A 20208-nucleotide genomic window follows, 5' to 3' on the forward strand; every position below is an offset into this window, starting at 1 on the left:
CCAGGCCATAGCAGGTCTGAGTTGAGACCCTAGGCTGGTTGGGGTGGGTTTTAGGAGCCCCAGCCTAGGCGCTAGACCCACAGCCCGCTCGCGCCCCCAGCACCCCTGGACCAGCCAAGCTGCAAGGCGCTGTATGACTTCGAGCCTGAGAACGACGGGGAGCTGGGCTTCCGTGAGGGCGACGTCATCACGCTGACCAACCAGATCGATGAGAACTGGTACGAGGGCATGCTGGACGGCCAGTCGGGCTTCTTCCCGCTCAGCTACGTGGAGGTGCTCGTGCCTCTGCCACAGTGACTGGCTGGTGACCACACCCTGCTCCTCCGTCCACACTGGCCGCCATCCCCTGCCGGGTCTCGTGCATTCTACGGGGCTCCTGCTGCCAGGGCGGTGTCCCAGCCTGCTGGCGCCCTTGAGGTACTCCCTGAGCAGGGCCCCACACTTGGGTTGGGGGGGCTTATCTGGGTGGGTGGGGACGCCTGTTTACACTAGTGCTGACCCCCAATGGTGATGGCTCCCTTCCCAACTACATGGCACCAGCCTCCTCCCCACTCCCCAACTCCTCGCCCAGCTGGCCAAGGCGGGGCAACACTACGGTGCTCTCAGAAACACTAAAGTTCCTCTGGGCGGCCCCCACCTCCGTCCTGATCCCACGGGGGCCCGGCCCACTGCCTGCCCTCGAGTCCTGCGGCCTTAACGGGATGGGATTGAGTGTCCCTGTGGGGTGGCTCAGACAGGACCCTGGTTTTTGAGACAGAGTTTCGCTCTTGTTGCCCTGGCTGGAGTGCAGTGGTGTGATTTCAGCTCACTGCACCTTCCACCTCCCGGGTTCAAGCGGTTCTCCTGCCTCAGTCTCCCCAGTAGCTGGGATTACAGGCATGCACCACCATGCCCAGCTAATTTTGTATTTTTAGTAGAGACGGGGTTTCTTTATGTTAGGCTGGTCTCGAACTTCTGACCTCATGATCTGCTTGCCTCGGCCTCCCGAAGTGAGCCACTGCGCCTGGCCTAAATCCTGGTTTTAAATCCCCTCCCAGCCTGGTGCTGGCAATGGGCCCTGGTCCCACTCCTGGGCCACTGCACCCCCGCCTCACACACACACTCCTCGTCATGAGGGTCAAGCACAAGGCCAGGGCAGAGGCCCTCATCACTTCCTGGGCCTGATGTCAGCTTTCAGCCTGGGGACAGAGGCCACCTGCGATCCTTTGGGTAGCTCTACCTGAGGACAGAGAAAATGGCCTCCTGCAGGGCCCCAAGCTCCCAGGCCCTGCGCTCAAGTACCTTTTCAGCTTTTTAACTGCCCCCAGCCAGGCCCACAGAGGCCTGTGTCACTCAGGCACAAGCTGCCACCGACAGACCCCCTAGCACACCTTATACTTACACGGGACCACGGCCCCAGCCACACTGCTGAGGGCCAAACACAAAGGCTCCAGTGAGCAAAATCTTCCAGTCCCTGGTGGCCAGGCCTCCCCTTGCCGAGCCACTGCCACCCCACCCCACCCCACCCCACCCCACCCTGTGGAAAGTAGCCCAGCCCTTTCCTCTAGACCAAGGCAGGCAGCTCCAGAGTCCCTGAGACCCCTGCCCAGACCAGCAGGGCCACAGCCCCATCTGCTTCCTCTGTTGCCCAATCCAAAAATAGATAAAATGGGGGGTCCTCTGGGCCAGGCCACATTCACATTCCCCTTCTTCCATGGCCCGGCGAAGCCTCTGGACCCCAGGCTCTGCTCTGCACCCCCTTTGTCAGCAGTACATGAGGGGCAGACACCCCAGCACAAATGAGTACACAGCCTTGGGCATGGTCCACGGCAAACTGAAATGTACACCTGAATTTTGTAAACAGAAATATTAAATATCTCTTTCTACAGCCCCTTGCCTCGTCTTGGTGCAGAGGCAGTCCTGCCACCCACACCCCAGCAGGTCCCCTGTGCCCCACACGTGCTGCAGAGCCTGAGTCGGGTGGGACTGGCCTGGAAGCTCCTGCACCAGTTCGCGGGTGCAGGGGCTGAGGAAGCCCTGGTGCCCTGGAAGCAGGGGTGATGTCAGCCTGGGCACCCAACCACCCTCACTCTAGCCTTGGGGAGACCAGCGCGGCTGGCTGCTGCTTCCATTTCTTTATTACCTGAGCCCATCTGGAGCCCACCCTGCCCTGGGAGGCTCAGCTCCCCTGCTTGAGGACACTGCACACCTGCTCCAGCACGTGGCACAGGCTCTGGTCCTTAGGCGTCCTGCTGGCCAAAGAGATCTGAAACGAGAGGACTGGGCCTCAGGCTGTGCCCGGGGGTCCTGGCCAGCCCTGCGCCTCACCGTCCCAATTCCAGCAGCCTGGCTGAGTCCCCGGAGACCAAGGCCCAGGGCTAGGGTCCCACAACACAGCCTGCTGCTAGAGCCAGAGGGTTGATATGTAAGAGGAGGACCTGGCTCCTGGGGTGAGTGGTGCTGCGTGGAGGGGTGGGGCTTACATGCAGGTTCCCAATCCTGCCCTCAACTCGGCCCCACCCTGCCTGGGTCCCAGACACCCATGGCAACATCAGCCTTGAGAGCCAGCCGAGAGCTAAGCAGAACAAGCCCCTTTCTCTGCAGGGTAGGGTGACAGCAGGAACTACCCTAAGACACTCAGGGATGCCAGGCCCTTAGGCAAACATCCCAAGATCCTGGGCCCTCTGCAGGGAGCCACTCCCAAAACCCGCTGCTGGGACCTCGTCCAGTGCTGCCAGGGCTTAAAGTTCCACATTCTAATAAAACCTGGCTTGCACCCTGCTGGGGTGGCCTTGGGGTGACCAGGGTCAGGTGCACTCCGCCAGCTGGGCCCACGGAGTTCATTACTGCCACCTTTTAGGCTGCCCCGGGGGCCTCTCCTGGGGCCGCATTAGGAGGTCTTCGGGGGATGTGGGGCTCACCTTTAGCTTGTCGAGGTAGGTTTGCTCCTGGCTCCAGGGTTCCTGGAGCCTCACGAGGTCAGGGGCACCCTTGTAGAACTCCACCAGCAGCATCTGCAGGACAGGGCAGCATGCACTCCCAGGCTCCCTCCCTGCCCAAGGTGCACTGGCCCCTCTCCTGGGATCCAGTCTTGGGCAGGCCCGAGACACTAACATAACCACAGAGATCAGGAGCGACCTTAGTTGGAGGCTCACCCAGCTTAAGGCCAGGAGTGCTCTCTGGAGGGGGAGGCAGCCGCGCTACCCAAGTGGCTGCCACGACAGGTCCACGTGGACCTGCACTCACGGAGCCCAGTTCTCCAGAACCACGCCGGCCTGACATGGCCCCTGGTCTGCCTCATCCCAGCAGTGACACCTGTGAAGTCGCAGGTTTGATGAACTAGTTTGGGTTTTGTTTTTTTTCTTGAGATGGGGTCTCACTCTGTCGCTGAGGCTGGAGTGCAGTGGCACAATCTCGACTCACTGCAACCTCCACCTCCCAGATTCAACCGATTCTCCTGCCTCAGCCACCTTAGTAGCTGGGACTATAGGAGTCCACCACCATGCCTGGCTAGTTTTTGCATTTTGGTAGAGATCGGGTTTCGCCATGTTGGCCAGCCTAGTCTCCAACTCCTGACCTCAGGTGATCCACCTGCCTCAGCATCCCAAAGTGCTGGGATTACAGGCAGGAGCCACTGTGTCAAGCCTAGTTTATGAATATTGAACGTACAACTGTTAAGTGTTCATCCGGGTACCACCAAAGTCACTGGGGTTGCTCCATTGGAGAGCCTGGCAGAAGAGGCCAGCCCCTTGGGAGAATAGCAGGCAGTGGATGAGGGAGGGGCCCTGGCAAGAACCTGGGACTCTGTCCTGAGAGGGATGGAAAAAGCCCTGACCCAGGCCCCCAACGCGCCACCAGCCATAGCTTCCTGAGCCCACCAATGGGGAGCAGACCAACACATCTTATGCACCCTGCTGTGCACTGCCAGCCCCTGCCTGTAGCGAGCTCACCATCTCGTGAAGGATGTCATTGGTTAGGAAGCTGTCCTGGACGTAGGCCATCTCCACATCCATGGGGATGCCGTAGTCACTCGGCCTTTGCTGGTAGGAACGCAGGTCGGTCAGAGAAGCCTCTCCAGTCCCCAGCCCATGGCAGCTGAGGACAATGGGCAGTGCCCGGGCTGGGAATGGGAGTGCATACCCCAGCCCAGCTCTGCACTGGGATTGGCACCTGGCAGTGGGACCAGGGAGGCAGGGTAGTATCCTCCCTCTGAGAGAGGCCCAGAAGAGAGCCAGGGCCCTGAAATTACTTTCCAGGGCTGACCTCTGACTTCAGGGCGGGCTTAGGGAATGAAGCCAGGCAGGGTTCAGGATGGGAGCCCTCTTGGTACTCAGCAGCGAACTACACACGGAGGCTCCATGCCCAGGCTCACCAAAGCATCAGCCCGGCAGCAGTCACGTCCCCATTTCACAGATGGAGAAATCAGGGCCCCAATGCTCCAGTGGAGCCTGGAATCAGGGTCCCCGGCCTAGTCGAGACCCAAATGCCCAGGTACTCCCCCCCCGGGCACCCCAGGCCCCCAGGGCAGCCCCACCTACCTCGGGAGGAGGCATCACCCAGAAAGGTGAGATCTTGGATTCGGGGCCTGGGTTGCCAGAGTAGTAAGGAGCTGGCGGAGGAGAGGAAGAGAGGGGCTGGGCCTGGGGGGCTCGGGTGGCCCAGCAACCCCCCTTCTTGCACCCCCCACAGCCCCAGCCAGTAGCATACAGCAGAGCAGGGCGAGACAGGGCTGGAAGCCGTTGCTGGAGCCCTGAAGCCGCAGCTGGTAGTCCATCTGTGCGTCGATGTCCTGCAGGGACGGCAGCGCCGGGCTGTGCGGGTGGCTGTGGTACCAGCCCACCAGGGACAGGCCCCGCAGGAATAGGCTCTGGTAGATCTGGGGACGGAGGCACAGCTCAGGGGACGCAGGGGTCTGAATGGCTCCAGTGAACTCATGCAGCCGCCCAGCCCTGAATGAGCCCCTGCTGTGTATCCTGAGTCCAGTCGCAGCTAGAGAGACAGCCCACAAGTATATCTATAAATGTAGGACACACCCGGCCACAGAGCGAGTACCTGAAAGTTGTTCTGTTCACCACTGCACCCCAGCTTAAGGAATAATGGCCGCCACACAGTGGGCACTCAATAAAGACAGGCCGGGCACAGTGGTTCACGCCCATAATTCCCCCACTGTGGGAGGCCAGGAGTTCCAGACCAGCCTGGCCAACGTGGAGAAACCCCTTCGCTACTAAAAATATAAACTTTAGCTGGGTGTGGTGGTGGGCGACTGTAGTCCCAGCTACTCTGGAGGCTGAGGCAGGAGGATCGCTTGAACCCGGGAGGCAGAGGCAGAAGCAGGCTGAGATTGTGCCACTGCACTCCAGCCTGGGTGACAGAGTAAGCCTCTGAAATAGTTAAAGATACTGGCTAGGCGTGGTGGCTCACACCGGTAATCCCTGCACTTTGGGAGGCTGAGGCTAGAGAACTGCTTGAGCCCAGGAATTTGAGACCATTCTGAGTAACACAGCAAGACATTGTCTCTACAAAAAATACAAAAATTACACCAGGCACGGTGGCTTATGCCTGTAATCCCAGCACTTTGGGAGGCTGAGGCGGGTGGATCACGAGGTAAGGAGTTCGAGACCAGCCTGGCCAACACAGTGAAACCCTGCTTCTAGTAAAAATGCAAAAATTAGCCAGGTGTGGTGGTGAGTGCCTGTAGTCCCAGCTACTCTGGAGGCTGAGGCAGGAGGATCGCTTGAACCCGGGAGGCAGAGGTTGCAATGAGTGAATACCACACTCTTGCACTCCAGCCTGGGTGACAAAGTAAAACTCCATCTCAAAAAAAAAAAAAGCCAAGTGTGGTGGCATTTGTCTGTACTCCCAGCTACTCTGGAGGCTGAGGCAGGAGGATCTCTTGAACCCAGGCAGTTGATGCTGCAGTGAGCCCTGATTATGCCACTGTACTCCAGCCTGGGCAACACAGCAAGATTGTGTCTCAAAGAGAGAGAGAGAAAAAAAAAGGGCAGCTGGCACTTCCTGAGCCTTTACTAGATGAGGCCTGGAGAAAAGCATTCATTATTGGCAGCCGTTCATTTTTTATTGTTTTAGATATAGGATCTTGCTCTGTCACCCAGGCTGAGGTGCAGTGGCGCCATCACAGCCTCATGAAACCTTAACATCGTGGACTCAATCCATCCTCCTGCGTCAGCCTCTCAAGAAGATGGGACTACAGGTGTGTGCCACCATGCCTGGCTTATTTTTTTTATTAGAGACGAGGTATTGCTGTGGCCCCAAGCTGGTGTGGAACTCGTTGGCTCCAGCAATCCTCCTGCCTCGGACCTCCCTGAGTGCTGAGATTCCTGGTGTGAGCCCCCATGCCTGGATCTGATCACCTTTCATTTAAGCCGCTTGTTTCACAGATGAGGAAACCCAGGCTGTGAGAGGGGAGGGGACTGGCGGGGTTTCCACGGCAGGGTCAGGTGAGCCAAAGGCAGTGCTCTTAGGCCGGGCGTGGTGGCTCACACCTGTAATCCTAGCACTGTGGGAGGCCAAAGTGGACGGATTACCTGAGGTCAAGAGTTCAAAACCAGCCTGGCCAACGTGGTGAAACCCCTTCGCTACTAAAAACACAAAAATTAGCAAGGCATGGAGGCACACGCCTGTCATCCCAGGTAGTCAGGAAGCTGAAGGAGGAGAATTGCTTCAATCCAGAAAGTTGGAGGTTGCAGTGAGCCAAGATCACACCACTGCACTCCATCCTGGGATACAGAACAAGACTCTGTCTCAAGCAAAAAACAAAGCAAGCAGTGCTCTTAACCCTTTACTGTGGGGCTTCAGGCACAGAGATGGTGACACTGCCAGCCACTGGCCAGTCACCAGGACAGCTATGTCCCTCCCCAACCCTTCCTAAAATGCCACCTCCCAGGCAGCCCCTCACCTCCTCTTCAATGGCAGCTGCAGTCTCTGCGTCCCCGAGCCGGCTCCTACAGGGGAAGGCTCTGAGCACCGTCAGCACTGTGGGGAGGGGTGGCTGTTACCTCGTGGTCCTTGGTCCCTCAACGCCCTCCTCCGACTCAGCCCTGGATACCCACTCTGGCTGTTGATGTCCCAGCGGCCTCCCAGGTAACCCACAACTTCACTTCGAGTCAGGTGGCTGTGGAAGTCCTGGGAAGGCAAAGACAGCAGAAGACGGATCAGGCAGTGGCCCTGCCCCAACACTGGAGCCAGCCTGTGCCCTCATTCTCTTTATTCCAAACCGAATCTTGCTCTGTCGCCCAGGCTGGAGTGCAGTGGCACCATCGCGGCTCACGGCAACCTCCCTCCCAGATTCAAGTGATTCTCCTGCCTCAGCCTCTCAAGTAGCTGGAATTACAGGTGTGTACCACCACACCCGGCTAACTTTTGTATTTTCAGTAGAGGAGGGGTTTCACCATGTTGCCCAGGCTGCTCTTGAATTCCTGAGTTCAGGTGACCCGCTGCCTCGGCCTCTAACAGTGCAGGGATTACAGCTGTGAGCCCCCACGCCTAGCCATGCACCCTCCTTCGTACATTCATTGAGCACCCACAGTGTACCAGTAGCAAACAAAGCAGCCAAAGTCCCAGCTCTCATGGAACTGACACACTGGGGAGCCCCTCCCGCTGCCCCCTGACTGGACTCCCCTGGCCCTGGAGCCCCCTGCCCTGGACAAGGTTGGCCACACACCAGCAGGAACAGCACGTTGCTGGAAACAGCCACGTTGAACGGCTGGAACTTGTTGATGGCTGCAAAGGATGTGACTTCCACCAGGGTATGGGGGTTCCTGCAGGGGCCAGGAGGATTGCACAGCCTCAGGAACCACCCCCCAGGCTCTTCCCTCGCCCCCACCCCACAGCTCTGAGGATCTGAAGCTCTGTCCCACCTCCCACCCCTGCCCTTGCTACCCCCAGACCAGCAAGAGATCCAGGGGAGCTGGGGAAGGGGCAGGGGCAGGGATTAGGGTGAGTCTGACCTGGCAGAGTCGCGGCTGCCCAGCATGCAGTAGCGGACCGGGACCCGGATCTTGCTGTCCACCCGCTTGCCCAGGGTTGTGGCCTCTGAGAGAGAAAAAGACAGGATCAGTCTCTCCCCAGCCCAAGGCAGAAAAAGCTAGGGGGCCACTGGGCGTGGTGGTGCATGCCTATAATCCCAGTGCTCTGGGGTGCTGAGGTGGGAGGATCGATTGAGCCCAGGAGGTTGAGGCTGCAATGAGCTGTCATCACACCACCTGGGTTCAAGAGTGAGACTGTCTACAAAAAAAAATTGGTCAGGTGCAGTGGCTCACGCCTATAATCCCAGCACTCTGGGAGGCCGAGGCGGGAGGATCACAAGGTCAAGAGATTAAGACCATCCTGGCCAACATGGTGAAACTCCATCTCTACTAAAACTACAAAAAAAACTTAGTCAGGCATGGCAGTACACACCTGTAATTGGCCTGTAGTCCCAGCTCCTTAGGTGGCTGAGGCAAAAGGATTCTTCGAACCCAGGAGGCAGAGGCTGCAGTGAGCCAAAATCATGCCACTGCGCTCCAGTCTGGGCAACACAGTGAGACTCCATCTCAAAAAAAAAAAAAAATTTTTTTTTTTTTTTACACTGAGAAGCTGAGGTGGGAGCCTTGCTCAAGTCCAGGAGTTCAAGACCAGCTTGGGCAAGATGGTGAGATCACATCTGTACAAAAAATACAAAAATTAGCCAGGCGTAGTGGCACACACCTGTGGTCCCAGTTACTCAGGAGGCTGGGGCAGGAGGATCACTTCAACCTGGGAAGCCGAGAATGCAGTGAGCCGTGATTGCACCACGATACTCTGCCTGGGGAACAAAACAAAACTGTTTCTCAAAAACAACAATAAAAACTCACATACAAGATAGGAAAAGAAAAAAAAATCAGGGGACAAGTCAAACAGAGGAGATGTTAAAAATCAGATAGCGCCAGGCGTGTTGGCTCATGCCTGTAATCCCAGCTACTTGGGAGGCTGAGGCATGAGAATCACCTGACCTCGGGAGCCAGAGGCTGCAGTGAGCCAAGATCTCACCACTGCATTCATTCTAGCCTGTACAACAGAGTGAGACTCCATCTCAAAAAAAAAAAAAAAAAAAAAAAACGGAGAGCTCAGGAAACCAGGTGAAATCAGGCAATGAGACAAAGGAATCCCATAGGCAAGCAAGAAGTCAGGCAGAGAGCGCAGAAATCAGGCAGTGCATAAAGAAATACAGCAGCGGGGGAGGCAGAGGTCGCAGTGAGCCGAGATTAGGCCACTGTACCCAAGCCTGGGAGACAGAATGAGACTGTGTCTAAAAAAAAAAAAAACGGCCGGGTGTGGTGGCTCGCGCCTGTAATCCCAGCACTTTGGGAGGCTGAGGCAGGTGGATCACGAGGTCAAGAGATCGAGACCGTCCTGGTCAACATGGTGAAACCCCGTCTCTACTAAAAATACAAAAGTTAGCTGGGCATGGTGGCACTCGCCTGCAGTCCCAGCTACTCGGGAGGCTGAGGCAGGAGAACTGCTTGAACCCGAGAGGCGGAGGTTGTAGTGAGCCGTGGTCGCATCACTGCACTCCAGCCTGGTGCCTGGTGACAGAATAAGACTCTGTCTCAAAAAAAAAAAAAAAAAAAAAAAAACACTCAAAACCAGGCTGAGTGGCTTACTCGTGTAATCCCAGTACTTTGGGAGGCCAAGGGAGGTGGATCCACCTGACGTCAGGAGATCGAGACCAGCTTGGACAAAACAATGAAACCCTGTCTCTCCTAAAAATACAAAAGTTAGCCAGGCATGGTGATACATGCCAGCTACTCAGGAGGCTGAGGCAGGAGAATCGTTAGAACCTGGGAGACGGAGGTTGTGGTCAGCCGAGATCGCGCCACTGCACTCCAGCCTGGCGACAGAGCGAAAAAATAAATCTAAAAAAAATAAATACATAGGCTGGGCAGGGTGGCTCACGTCTGTAATCCCAGCACTTTGGGAGGCCGAGGCGGGTGGATCATGAGGTCAGGAGATTGAGACCATCCTGGTCAACATGGTGAAACCCCGTCTCTACTAAAAATACAAAAATTAGCTGGGCATGGTGGCGCGTGCCTGTAGTCCCAGCTACTCGGGAGGCTGAGGCAGAATTGCTTGAACCCGGGAGGCGGAGGTTGCGGTGAGCCAAGATCGCGCCATTGCACTCCAGCCTGGGTAACAAGAGTGATACTCCGTCTCAGAAAAAAATAAAAAATAAAAAAATACATAAAATAAAACGAAATAAAATCCAGCATTTGAGCTTGAAAAGTCAGAGAGAGAGTGAAATTGGGCAGTGGGACTAGGAAGTCAGTTAGGCATCTTGGGGGACCTAGAGGAATTTCAAGGCCCAACCTCTCCCCAGCCTCCTCCCAGACCCAAGCTGTACACGCGTTCTGTCCTGCCTCCCCTCCCCACACCTCTCACCCGGGTGGGCAGGCTCTGAGGGGCTCTTCCCAGGTGCTCTCCGACTCTTGTCCTCTGCTGAGACCCCTGCCAGAACCTCCTCCTCCTCTTCCTCCATCAGCAACTCCTCCTCCTCCCCTTCACTGGCCGGACTCTGGAGGGGTTGGGGGTTAGGGGTTGGGAACAGCAGTGGGACCCTCAGCTGGGTGCCCCCCACTCTCCCTACTAAATCCCACCCCAGCCCTTTGGCCTAAGCCACAGGTGCCATTGCCCCACGTGACCACTAGAGGGCGGGAGGTAACAAAGGAGGTCTTTGGTTAAGACCTCGATTTTTTTTTTTTTTTTTTTTGGTGATAGGGTCTCACTCTGTCGCCCAGGCTGGAGTGCAGTGGCGCAACCTCGGCTCACTGCAACCTCCACCTCTCAGGCTAAAGTGATTCTCCTTTTTTTTTTTTTGAGACTGAGTTTCGCTCTTTGTTCCCCAGGCTGGAGTGCAGTGTCGCAATCTTGGCTCTCTGCAACATCTGCCTCCCGGTCGCAAGCCATTCTCCTGTCTCAGCCTCCTAGGCAGCTGGGACTACAGGTGCCTGCCACCACCCCTGGCTAATTTTTGTCTTTTGAGTAGAAATGAGGTTTTGCCACGTTGGCCAGGCTGGTCTCCAACTCCTGACCTCAAGTGATCTGCCGGCCTCGGCCTCCCAAAGTGCTGGAATTACAGGAATGAGCCACCATATTCTTATCTGTAAAAGGGCACAATGATCCCTAGCCCCATGGGGTGGCATCAGGGTGAAATGAAACCACGTATGCAAAGCATTTACCATATACCCAGATGCTCCGTTCATACACCCAGACCTACAAGTGAGCTAGCACCATACATTGATAATGTATGGTAACCTTTCAGTAACCTTTCCCCTCAGCCAGGAGCGGTGGTTCACGTCTTTAATCCCACCACTGTGGGAGGCTGAGGCGGGTGGATCACTTGAGGTCAGGAGTTCGAGACCAACCTGGCCAACATGGTAAAACCCTCTCTCTACTAAAAATACAAAAATTAGCCAGGTAATCCCAGCTACTCAGGAGGCTGAGGTAGGAGAATCACTTGAACCCAAGAGGTGAAGGTTGCAGTGACCTGAGTCGTACCATTGCACTCCAGCCTGGACAACAGAGCGAGACTGTGTCTCAAAAAAATAAATAAATAAAGGCCGGGCACAGTGGCTCACGCTTGTAATCCCAGCACTTTGGGAGGCCAAGGTGGGTGGATCACGAGGTCACGATATTGAGACCATCCTGGCCAACATGGTGAAACTCCGTCTCTAGTGAAATATATATATATACACACACATGTACACACACATGTACACACACATGTACACACATATATATACACATATATATACACACATATACACACACACACACACACACACACACACACAAAAATTAGCTGGGCATGGTGGTGCATGCCTGTAGTCCCAGCTACTTGGGAGGCTGAAGCAGGAGAATCGCTTGAACCCGGGAGGCAGAGGTTGCAGTGAGCCGAGATCACGCCACTGCACTCCAACCTGGCAAAAGAGCAAGACTGTCTCAAAAAAATAAATAAATAAAAATAAAAAATAAAAGTGAAAAATAACTCTCCTCCAGTTCTATCCTAAACCGCCCTTGCGGAGATGACCTCTCTGGGTCACATCTGTCCTCGTCACCTTCTGGGCAGCATCCGATCCAGCCCATCCTCCCACCTACTGGGAACATGGTCCTCATGTGACCCCAGGGGCCCCGTGCTTGCCCAGCTCCCTCTCAGCTCCCCGTCTCTCTGTTGCTGGCCCCAGGCTGGGTTTTCAGGCCTCCTCCCTCCACACCCCTCCCAGGCGGCCTCACCTCCCTCTCAGGGCACCAAATCCCGCCTACACCGGACATTGCCAGAGGTCCTGTCTCCAGCCTAGGCCTTGCCCAGCTCCAGACTCAGGGCCCAGCTGCCCCTCCACGTCTCCATGTGGGGGCTCACAGGGTCACACTCAACGTGGCCATGCTGGGTCCGCTGGACCCCCAAATCTGCCCTTCCCACAAACCCCCATTTTGGCAGCTCCATCCACCCACTTGCTCAAGACCCCACATCTGATCTATCAGCAAATCCTGGCAGATCCACTTCCAAAAATACCTGGAACCTGCCCACCTCTTCCCACCTCCATGGCTGGCCTGGTCCACCCCATCATCCCTTACCTAGACCAGCTCAGTCACCTCTACCCTGGTCCCTGGATCCCATCCTCACCCCCGATAGTCTGTCCTCCCTGCAGCAGCCACCAGAGAACGCCTGTAAGCACCTGAGTCAAGTGCTGTCCTTCCTCTGCCCATAATCCTCCATGGCTCTCACCTTCCTCCAGGTCCAAGTCCCACAGGATCCTGCATGACCTCCCCTGTCCCCTTCCCATCCTCCCCACCTCCCTCTCCCCCACCTCACTCACTCAGCTCCAGCCACACAGGCCTCCTTTTGTTCCTGCAACACACCAAGCAAAGTCCTGCCCCAGGGCCTCGGCAGGGGCAGTTTCCCAGAAATCCTCATAGCTCCCTCTGTCCCGCCCCATCTTCAGTTCTCTGTTCAAATGTCACCTCGTCAAGCCTCCCCTGACTACCTTCTTCCCCCACAACTCCCACCCAAAGGCAGGGATTTTTGACTTTTTAGCCCTTTGCTTTATATATAGTGCCTAAGACAGGGCTTGCATACAGTTGGCAATTACTGAATACCTGCAGAAAGAATATTTCATGTGTCAGCTTAGCGAGGCCAGAGCACCCAGTAATTTAATCAAACACTGATCTTGGCATTACTGCAACGGCATTTCTTAGATGTGATTCACATCTACAGTAAGGTGACTCTTAGAAAGGACATTATTCTTGGCCAGACTCCACGGCTCACACCTGCAATCCCAGCACTCTGGGAGGCAGAGGCAGGCAGATCAGAAGTTCGAGATCAGCCTGGACAACATGGTGAAACCCTGTCTCTACTAAAAATACAAAAATTGGCTGAGCACAGTGGCTCAGGTTTGTAATCCCAGCACTCTGGGAGGCCGAAGTGGGCGGATCACTTGAGGCCAGGAGTTCAAGACCAGCCTGGACAACGTGGCAAAACCCCGTCTCTACTGACAATACAAAAAAATTAGCCGGGTCTAGTGGCAGGTGCCTGTAATCCCAGCTACTAGGGAGGCTGAGGCAGGAGAATCACTTGAACCCAGGAGGCAGAGGTTGCAGTGAGCAGAGATCACACCACTGGGCTCCAGCCTGGGCGACAGAGTGAGACTATCTCAAAAAAAAAAAAAAAAAAAAAAAAAAAAAATTATAAAAACAGACCCAGTCACTGAGCCACCAAGGACTCAGCAGCCTCCCCATTAAGCACTCTCATTTCCCAATGCTCCCTCCCTCCCACCAGCCTTCTCCGCCAACACTGCCTTCCACAGGCCATTTCCACCAAGGAAAAGGAATCCTGGCCGGGTGCAGTGACTCCTGCCTGTAATCCCAGCACTCTGTTGAAACCGAAGCGGCTGGATCACCTGAGGTCAGGAGTTGAAGGCCAGCCTTGTCAATATGGTGAAACCCTATTGGGGTTTAAAATAAAATTAAAATAAATTAAAATACCAAAATTAGCCAAACTGATGGTGCATGCCTGTAGTCCCAGCTACTTGGGAAGCTGACACACAAGAATCGCTTGAACCCAGAAGCGGGATGTTGCAGTGAGCCAAGACTGTGCCACTGCACTCCAGCCTGGACAACAGAGCGAGACTCCATCTAAAAAAAAAAAAAAGAATTGTATCTATGGCCGCTATCCAGAATCACCACTCTTTCAACCCCTTTGCTAATGCATATCAGTGATAACTTGCTTCCTGCTGGCACTGAGGATTGTATCCACATAAGAATTCAACAGAGGTCGGGCACAGTGCCTCACACCTGTAATCCCAGCACTTTGGGAAGCTGGGATTTCGGGCGGATCACAAGGTCAAGAGATCGAGACCATCCTAGCCAACGTGGTGAAACCCGATCTCTACTAAAAACTTAAAAATTAGCCAGGTGTGGTGGCGGGTGCCTGTAATCCCAGATACTCGGGAGACTGAGGCAGGAGAATCATTTGAACCCAGCAGTCAGAGGTTGCTGTGAGCTGAGATTGTGCCACTGCATTCAAGCCTGGGTGACACAGCGAGACTCCATTGCCAAAAAAAAAAAAAAAATCCCAGAATATAGGAAAGTAATTCAGCTACAGGATAACCAGTGCAAGAATATTTGCCAGTTCCTCATAGAGATTGGACTGGCTAAGGACGATCAGGTTAAGATTTATGGGTTTTTTTTTGAGATTGAATCTCACTTCTGTCACCCAGGCTGAGTGCAGTGGCGCCATCTTGTCACTGAAACCTCTGCCTCCTGGTTTCAAGAGATTCTCCCACCTCAGCCTCTTGAGAAGCTGGGACTACAGGTGGCCACCACCACGCCCAGGTTTTTGGGGGTTTTTTGTACTTTTAGTAGAGACGGGGTTTCACTATGTTGGCCAGGCTGGTCTTGAACTCCTGAACTCGTGATCTGCCTGCCTCGGCCTCCCAAAGTGCCGGGATTAAAGGCGTCAGCCACCATGCCAGGCAGGTTCATGGGTTTTAAGTGCTTGTGGCTTACTGAAGCTTAAGTGAGGATTTCCTTGCAATGAGCAGAATTTCCTTTCTGTCCCTTGTCACAAGTTTCAAAACCTCACAGCTTGTATAACGTAACTTGGACTAGTGTTAACTCTGTGTAATAAACCTCATACATTAAAAAAAAAAGTTTATAGGCCAGCGTAGTGGCTCATGCCTGCAATCCCAGCACTTTGGGAGGCCAAGGCAGGTGGATCACAAGGTCAGGAGTTTGAGACCAGCCTGATCAACATAGTGAAACCCTATATCTACTAAAAATATAAAAAATTAGCCAGGAGTGGTGGCGGGCACCTGTAATCCCAGCTACTCGGGAGGCTGAGGCAGGGCTGCTTGAACATAGGAGAATTACTTGAACCCAGGAGGCGGAGATTGCAGTGAGCTGAGATCACACCATTGTATTCTAGCCTGGGCAATGAAAGCAAAACTGTCTAAAAAAAAAAAAGTTTATAAAAACATATCTACAAACAGAAAGAACATTACTTTCTTTTTTTTTTTAAGACGGGGTTTTACCATGTTGGTCAGGCTGGTCTTGAACTCCCAACCTCAGGTGATCCGCCCACCTTGGCCTCCAAAGTGCTTCGATTACAGGCGTGAGCCACCACACCCGGCCTTTTTTTTTTTTTTTAAAAAAAAACAGAGTCTTGCTCCGTCGCCCTGGATGCAGTACAATAGCATAGTCTTGGCTCACTGCAACCTCTGCCTCCTGGGTTCAAGCAATTCTGCCTCAGCCTCCCGAGTAGCTGGGATTACAGGTGCCTGCCACCACACCCAGCTGATTTTTGTATTTTTAGTAGAGACGGGGTTCTACCATGTTGGCCACGCTGGTCTCGAACTCCTGACCTCAAGTAATCCGCCCACTTCGGCCTCCCAAAGTGCTGGGATTGCAGGCATGAGCCACCAAGCCCGGCCTTGACATTACTCTTGATACATGGGTGGGCTTCATCCAGTCAGTTGAAGGCCATAAAAGCAAAAACAGAAGAAAAAAAAAAAAAACAGGATTCTGCCTCACAACTACAGCATCTGCTCCTGTTTCCTGCCTGCCCTACAGACTTCAGACACAGTCACTGTTACCAGCTCCATTTTACATAAGGAAAAAAACTGGCCGGTGCAGTAGCTCACACCTGCAATCCCAACACTTTGGGAAGCCCAGGCGGGAGGATGGCTGGAGGCCGGGAGTTCAAGACCAGCCTAGGCAAGATGGTGAAACCCATCTCTACTAAAAATCCACAAGTTAGCCAGGTGTGGTGGCTTGTGTCTGTAGTCCAGCTATAGGGAGGCTGAGGTGGGAGAACTGCTTGAGCCCAGGAGGTGAAGGTTGCAATGTGCCAAGAGGTTGGCACTGCACTCCAGCCTGGGCCACAGAGAGAGACCCTGTGTCAAAAAAAAAAAAAAAGAAAGAAAGAAAGAAAGAAAAAAAAAACTAAGGCACACAAAAGGTCCTTGGCCAAGTTCACCCGGCCCCTCCAGTCCCTGCCTACATCTCCAGTCCCCTCAGCCACCCACAACCCCAGCATGCCTTTCTTCATGCCTACGTGACTTTGCACATGCCATTCCATCCTACTAAAAAGCTCTTCCCTTCAGCTTGCTCTGACAAACTGCTACTCATCTGTCAAAGCCCTAGCTCCCATGTCCCCTCTCTCCACCCCAGCCCTGGAGGGATGGAGGCAGCGCGTCACACAGTAAGCGCCTCATCCGTGTTTGTATGTATTACTATAATACCTCCTCCCGGGAGAGCCGTGTCGGGCTGGGCACCCCTCATTCCAGTGACCTGGGCGGCTTCCTGGAGGAGGCTGCCGTACGTACCTCATCAGCAGCAGCGGCAGGCGTGTGCAGCTGGTGCAGCCGGAGCCAGGTGGCTTTGTACTTGTCCAGTTTCTGGCCTTTGTACTTGACAGAGGCCCAGCCGCAGCCCGACTTCTTGGCAGGGTTCACCAGCTTCTTGCAGTGGGTTGCCCAGGCGCTGGGTGAGTTGAAGACCTGCCCCGTCTCCTGCCACATGATCCTTCCGTCTGGCTGCAGGTCCCCCAGGAACTTCTTCCCCTGCAGCCACAGTCGGCTGGCTGGGGCCGGGACCAGCACCCAGCACGCCCTCTCTCCCGGGCGTCCTCCCCAGTCCCACGCTCCCTGGGGCATCCACTTGCAGGGCTTCCAGAAACACCTCCCAGGCTGGCTTCAGGGTCCCCTCAGCGCCTGGGAGTCCATCCTACACACCTCATCAGCCTGCACGAAGCTGCCCCGTAGAAATCTGCACCCCGGCCGCCATTACCAAGAACCCCCTAAGATCAGGGACAGGGTCTGGCAGTTCTGATCACTGCTGTGTCTCTGGGACATGACACTCAGCAGTTGCTCAATTCAGAAACTCCCATTCACAACGTGAACAATGTGTTCCTATTCACAAACTGACAATAAAGACAACAGTAATAGTAATAATACAGGGCCAGGCGTGGTAGCTCACGCCTGTAATCCCAGAACTTTGGGAGGCCGAGGTGGGTGGATGACCTGACCTAAGGAGTTCGAGACTGGCCAACATGGTGAAACGCCATCTCTACTAAGAATAAAAAAATTAGGCCGGGCGCGGTGGCTCAAGCCTGTAATCCCAGCACTTTGGGAGGCCGAGGCGGGTGGATCCCGAGGTCAAGAGATCGAGACCATCCTGGTCAACATTGTGAAACCCCGTCTCTACTAATACAAAAAATTAGCTGGGCATGGTGGCGCGTGCCTGTAATCACAGCTACTCAGGAGGCTGAGGCAGGAGAATTGCCTGAACCCAGGAGGCGGAGGTTGCGGTGAGCCGAGATCGCGCCATTGCACTCCAGCCTGGGTAACAAGAGCGAAACTCCGTCTCAAAAAAAAAAAAAAAATTAGCTGGACTTGGTGGCAGGTGCCTGTAATCCCAGGTACTCAGGAGGCTGAGGCAGGGGAATCTGTTGAACCTGGGAGGTGGAGGTTGCAATGAGCTGAGATTGCCCCATTGCACTCCAGCCTGCGCAAAAGAGCAAGACTGTCTCTCAAAAAAAAAAAAAAAAAAAAAAGGCCAGGTGCAGTGGCCTACGCCTGCAATCCCAGCAGTTTGGGAGGCCCAGGCAGGTGGACAACGACGTCAGGAATTCAAGACCAGCCTGGCCAATACGGTGAAATGCCGTCTCTACTAAAAATACGAAAACAAATTAGCTGGGCATGGTGGCGCACACCTGTAGTCGTCCCAGCTACTTGGGAGGCTGAGGCAGAAGAATCACTTGAACCTGGGAGGCAGAGACTGCATTGAGCCGAGATCGCACCACTACACTCCAGCCTGGGCGGCAGAGCTAGCCTCCATCTCAAAAAAAAAAAAAAAGTAATACCAACCACAGATAGAGTTCTTACCATGTGGCAGGCACCTGGTGAGGGCTTCATTCATTTAACCCTCCCCTAATCTTCTCATGGAGGGGAAATATTCCATTTTCCAGTGGCGAAACTATAGGAAGGCCGCGGTGTTGCCCATCTGACCCTGCGTGGGTGGCGGCTCCTCTGAGCCTCAGTTTCTCCTTTGCAGGATGGAGTGCTTGGTGACCTATGTCCTCCCCATCAGTAGGACCCATCTGTGCCTCAGATTTCTCTGTCCACACGGGGCTTGTCCAGCAACAAGAGCTTCAAGCCTCAGTTTCCCCTCCCTACACCTGGCTTCCCCATCAAGGGACCTTCGAGCCTCAGTTTACTCTCCCCACACCTAGTTCCTCCCTCAGCGAGGGAGCTCCAGGCCTCAGATTCTCCTCCCCACACCTGAGTCGTTCCTCAGCAAGGGAGCTCTGGGCCTCAGTCTCCCCTCCCCACATGGGCTTGTCCTGCAGCAAGGGAGCTCTGGGCCTCAGTTTCCCCTTCCCACACCGGGACTCGTCCCTCAGCAAGGGAGCTCCAAGCCTCAGTTTCCCCTCCCCACACTGGGGTTTATCCTGCAGCAAGGGAGCACCGGGCCTCAGTTTTCCCTTCCTGCCCGAGCCGCGACGGGACGAGGGAAGCGGGGTGCTCACCAGATAGTAGATGGACAGCACCCCGGCGCCAGGCTCCAGCAGCGCGTCTTTGAGGAGCACCCGCAGCGTGACCGCGCGCCTGGTGAGCGCGCCCCCCGGCCCGCCGCAGCCCCCCGCCCCGGCCCCACCGCCGCCGCCTCCTCCGCTGCCGCTGCTGCCGCCACCGCCACTGCGGCCGCCGCCCGCTCCCGCATTCGGCTGCTCGGGGTCCTCGGCCTCCGCCTCGTCCTCGTCCTCCTGCGGCGCCTCCTCGCCCGCGCCGCCCGCCGGGGACAGCTGCTCCGGAGCTGCGGGCAACGAGAAGCTGCAGAGAGGCCGCGCGTCCCCCGCCGCGGAAGCCGAACGCCCCGCGCCTCCGCCCCGCAGGGCCCGCCGTACCTGCCATGGCCGCGCCTCCCCGCGCCCGGAGCCGCCGCCTGCGGCTTCCCGGCACGTGACGCGGCCCCGCCCCGGGGAGGGAGGAGGCGCCCCAGCCATTGGCCGCCGCCGGGGTCGGGGGAGTGGCTCGGTGCGCTGGGGTGGGCGGGGAAACTGAGGCCTCGGGGCTGCCCACGCGGGAGAGACTGGGAACTCAGCCTTCCCGGAACATTCGGGAAACTGAGGCCTGACGCTCCGCTCCATGGGATGAGGTGGTGACCGGGAGCTCATTGGTGCCAGTGGGGAAACAGGCCTCGCTGTCCAGGGATAGCGGTTGCAAGGTGGAAGCCTGGGGCGGGTGCGCGAATGGCTCAGCCTGCTGCAGGGAGAGGAGAAGCTGAGGCTTGCGCCCACCGCGGTTAAGGACCTCAGGCCTCGGCCTTTGGGATCAGGAGAGAAACTGTGGTCAGGGCGGACAATGCAGACTCCAATAGGGAACAGCCTCGCGCAGACACAGGTGAAGCCAAAGCGCCCAAGCCGGCGTCAGTCTCTAAAGGATTAACTCTCACCCTCCCGTGCGGCCCTCGACTGATTCCATGATTGGACCGTAGCGGAGACCGCCAGCCAATGATAAGAGCCCATTTATTTCACCCTCAACCAATCGGTAGCAAGCTGCTGGATTTCCCGCGCCAGCCAATCCGTATTAACTATCTGATTACACCAACGGGGATTTGACCAATGGACAGACGTCCACACAGACCAATCAGACGAAAGCTTTAGTTCTGAGCTCAAACAATCAGAGGCAGGGACTG

The 20208-nt window shown here is 55.5% G+C and overlaps 2 protein-coding genes across 2 annotated transcripts in view; one reads left to right on the top strand and one right to left on the bottom strand.

The window, feature by feature from the left end:
- SH3GL1 (SH3 domain containing GRB2 like 1, endophilin A2) overlaps positions 1 to 10509 on the top strand; it is a 49263-nt gene extending 38754 nt beyond the window's left edge. Inside the window, exon 10 of the mRNA XM_064382066.1 lies at positions 101 to 10509. Coding sequence (XP_064238136.1) covers positions 101 to 297 — 197 coding nt within the window. The 3' untranslated portion in view covers positions 298 to 10509. The remainder of the gene's footprint in view (positions 1 to 100) is intronic.
- MPND (MPN domain containing) lies at positions 2100 to 19994 on the bottom strand. The gene is made up of 15 exons (XM_064382150.1): positions 19966 to 19994; positions 19649 to 19836; positions 19418 to 19552; positions 19040 to 19326; positions 16836 to 17072; positions 10396 to 10528; positions 7947 to 8031; positions 7661 to 7757; positions 7050 to 7122; positions 6896 to 6972; positions 4687 to 4855; positions 4518 to 4588; positions 3930 to 4019; positions 2901 to 2993; positions 2100 to 2245 (listed from the first exon to the last, which is right to left on the bottom strand). Exons 1-15 carry the CDS (start codon positions 19992 to 19994, stop codon positions 2159 to 2161), a joined length of 1851 nt encoding a protein of 616 aa, XP_064238220.1. The 3' UTR covers positions 2100 to 2158.
- Positions 19995 to 20208: the final 214 nt, after the last annotated feature.

The sequence above is a fragment of the Aotus nancymaae genome, unplaced genomic scaffold (genome assembly GCF_030222135.1).
Source record: "Aotus nancymaae isolate 86718 unplaced genomic scaffold, 86718_ANA_hifiasm-v0.15.2.pri h1tg000028l, whole genome shotgun sequence".
In the NCBI taxonomy this organism is placed as follows: Eukaryota; Metazoa; Chordata; class Mammalia; order Primates; family Aotidae; genus Aotus; species Aotus nancymaae.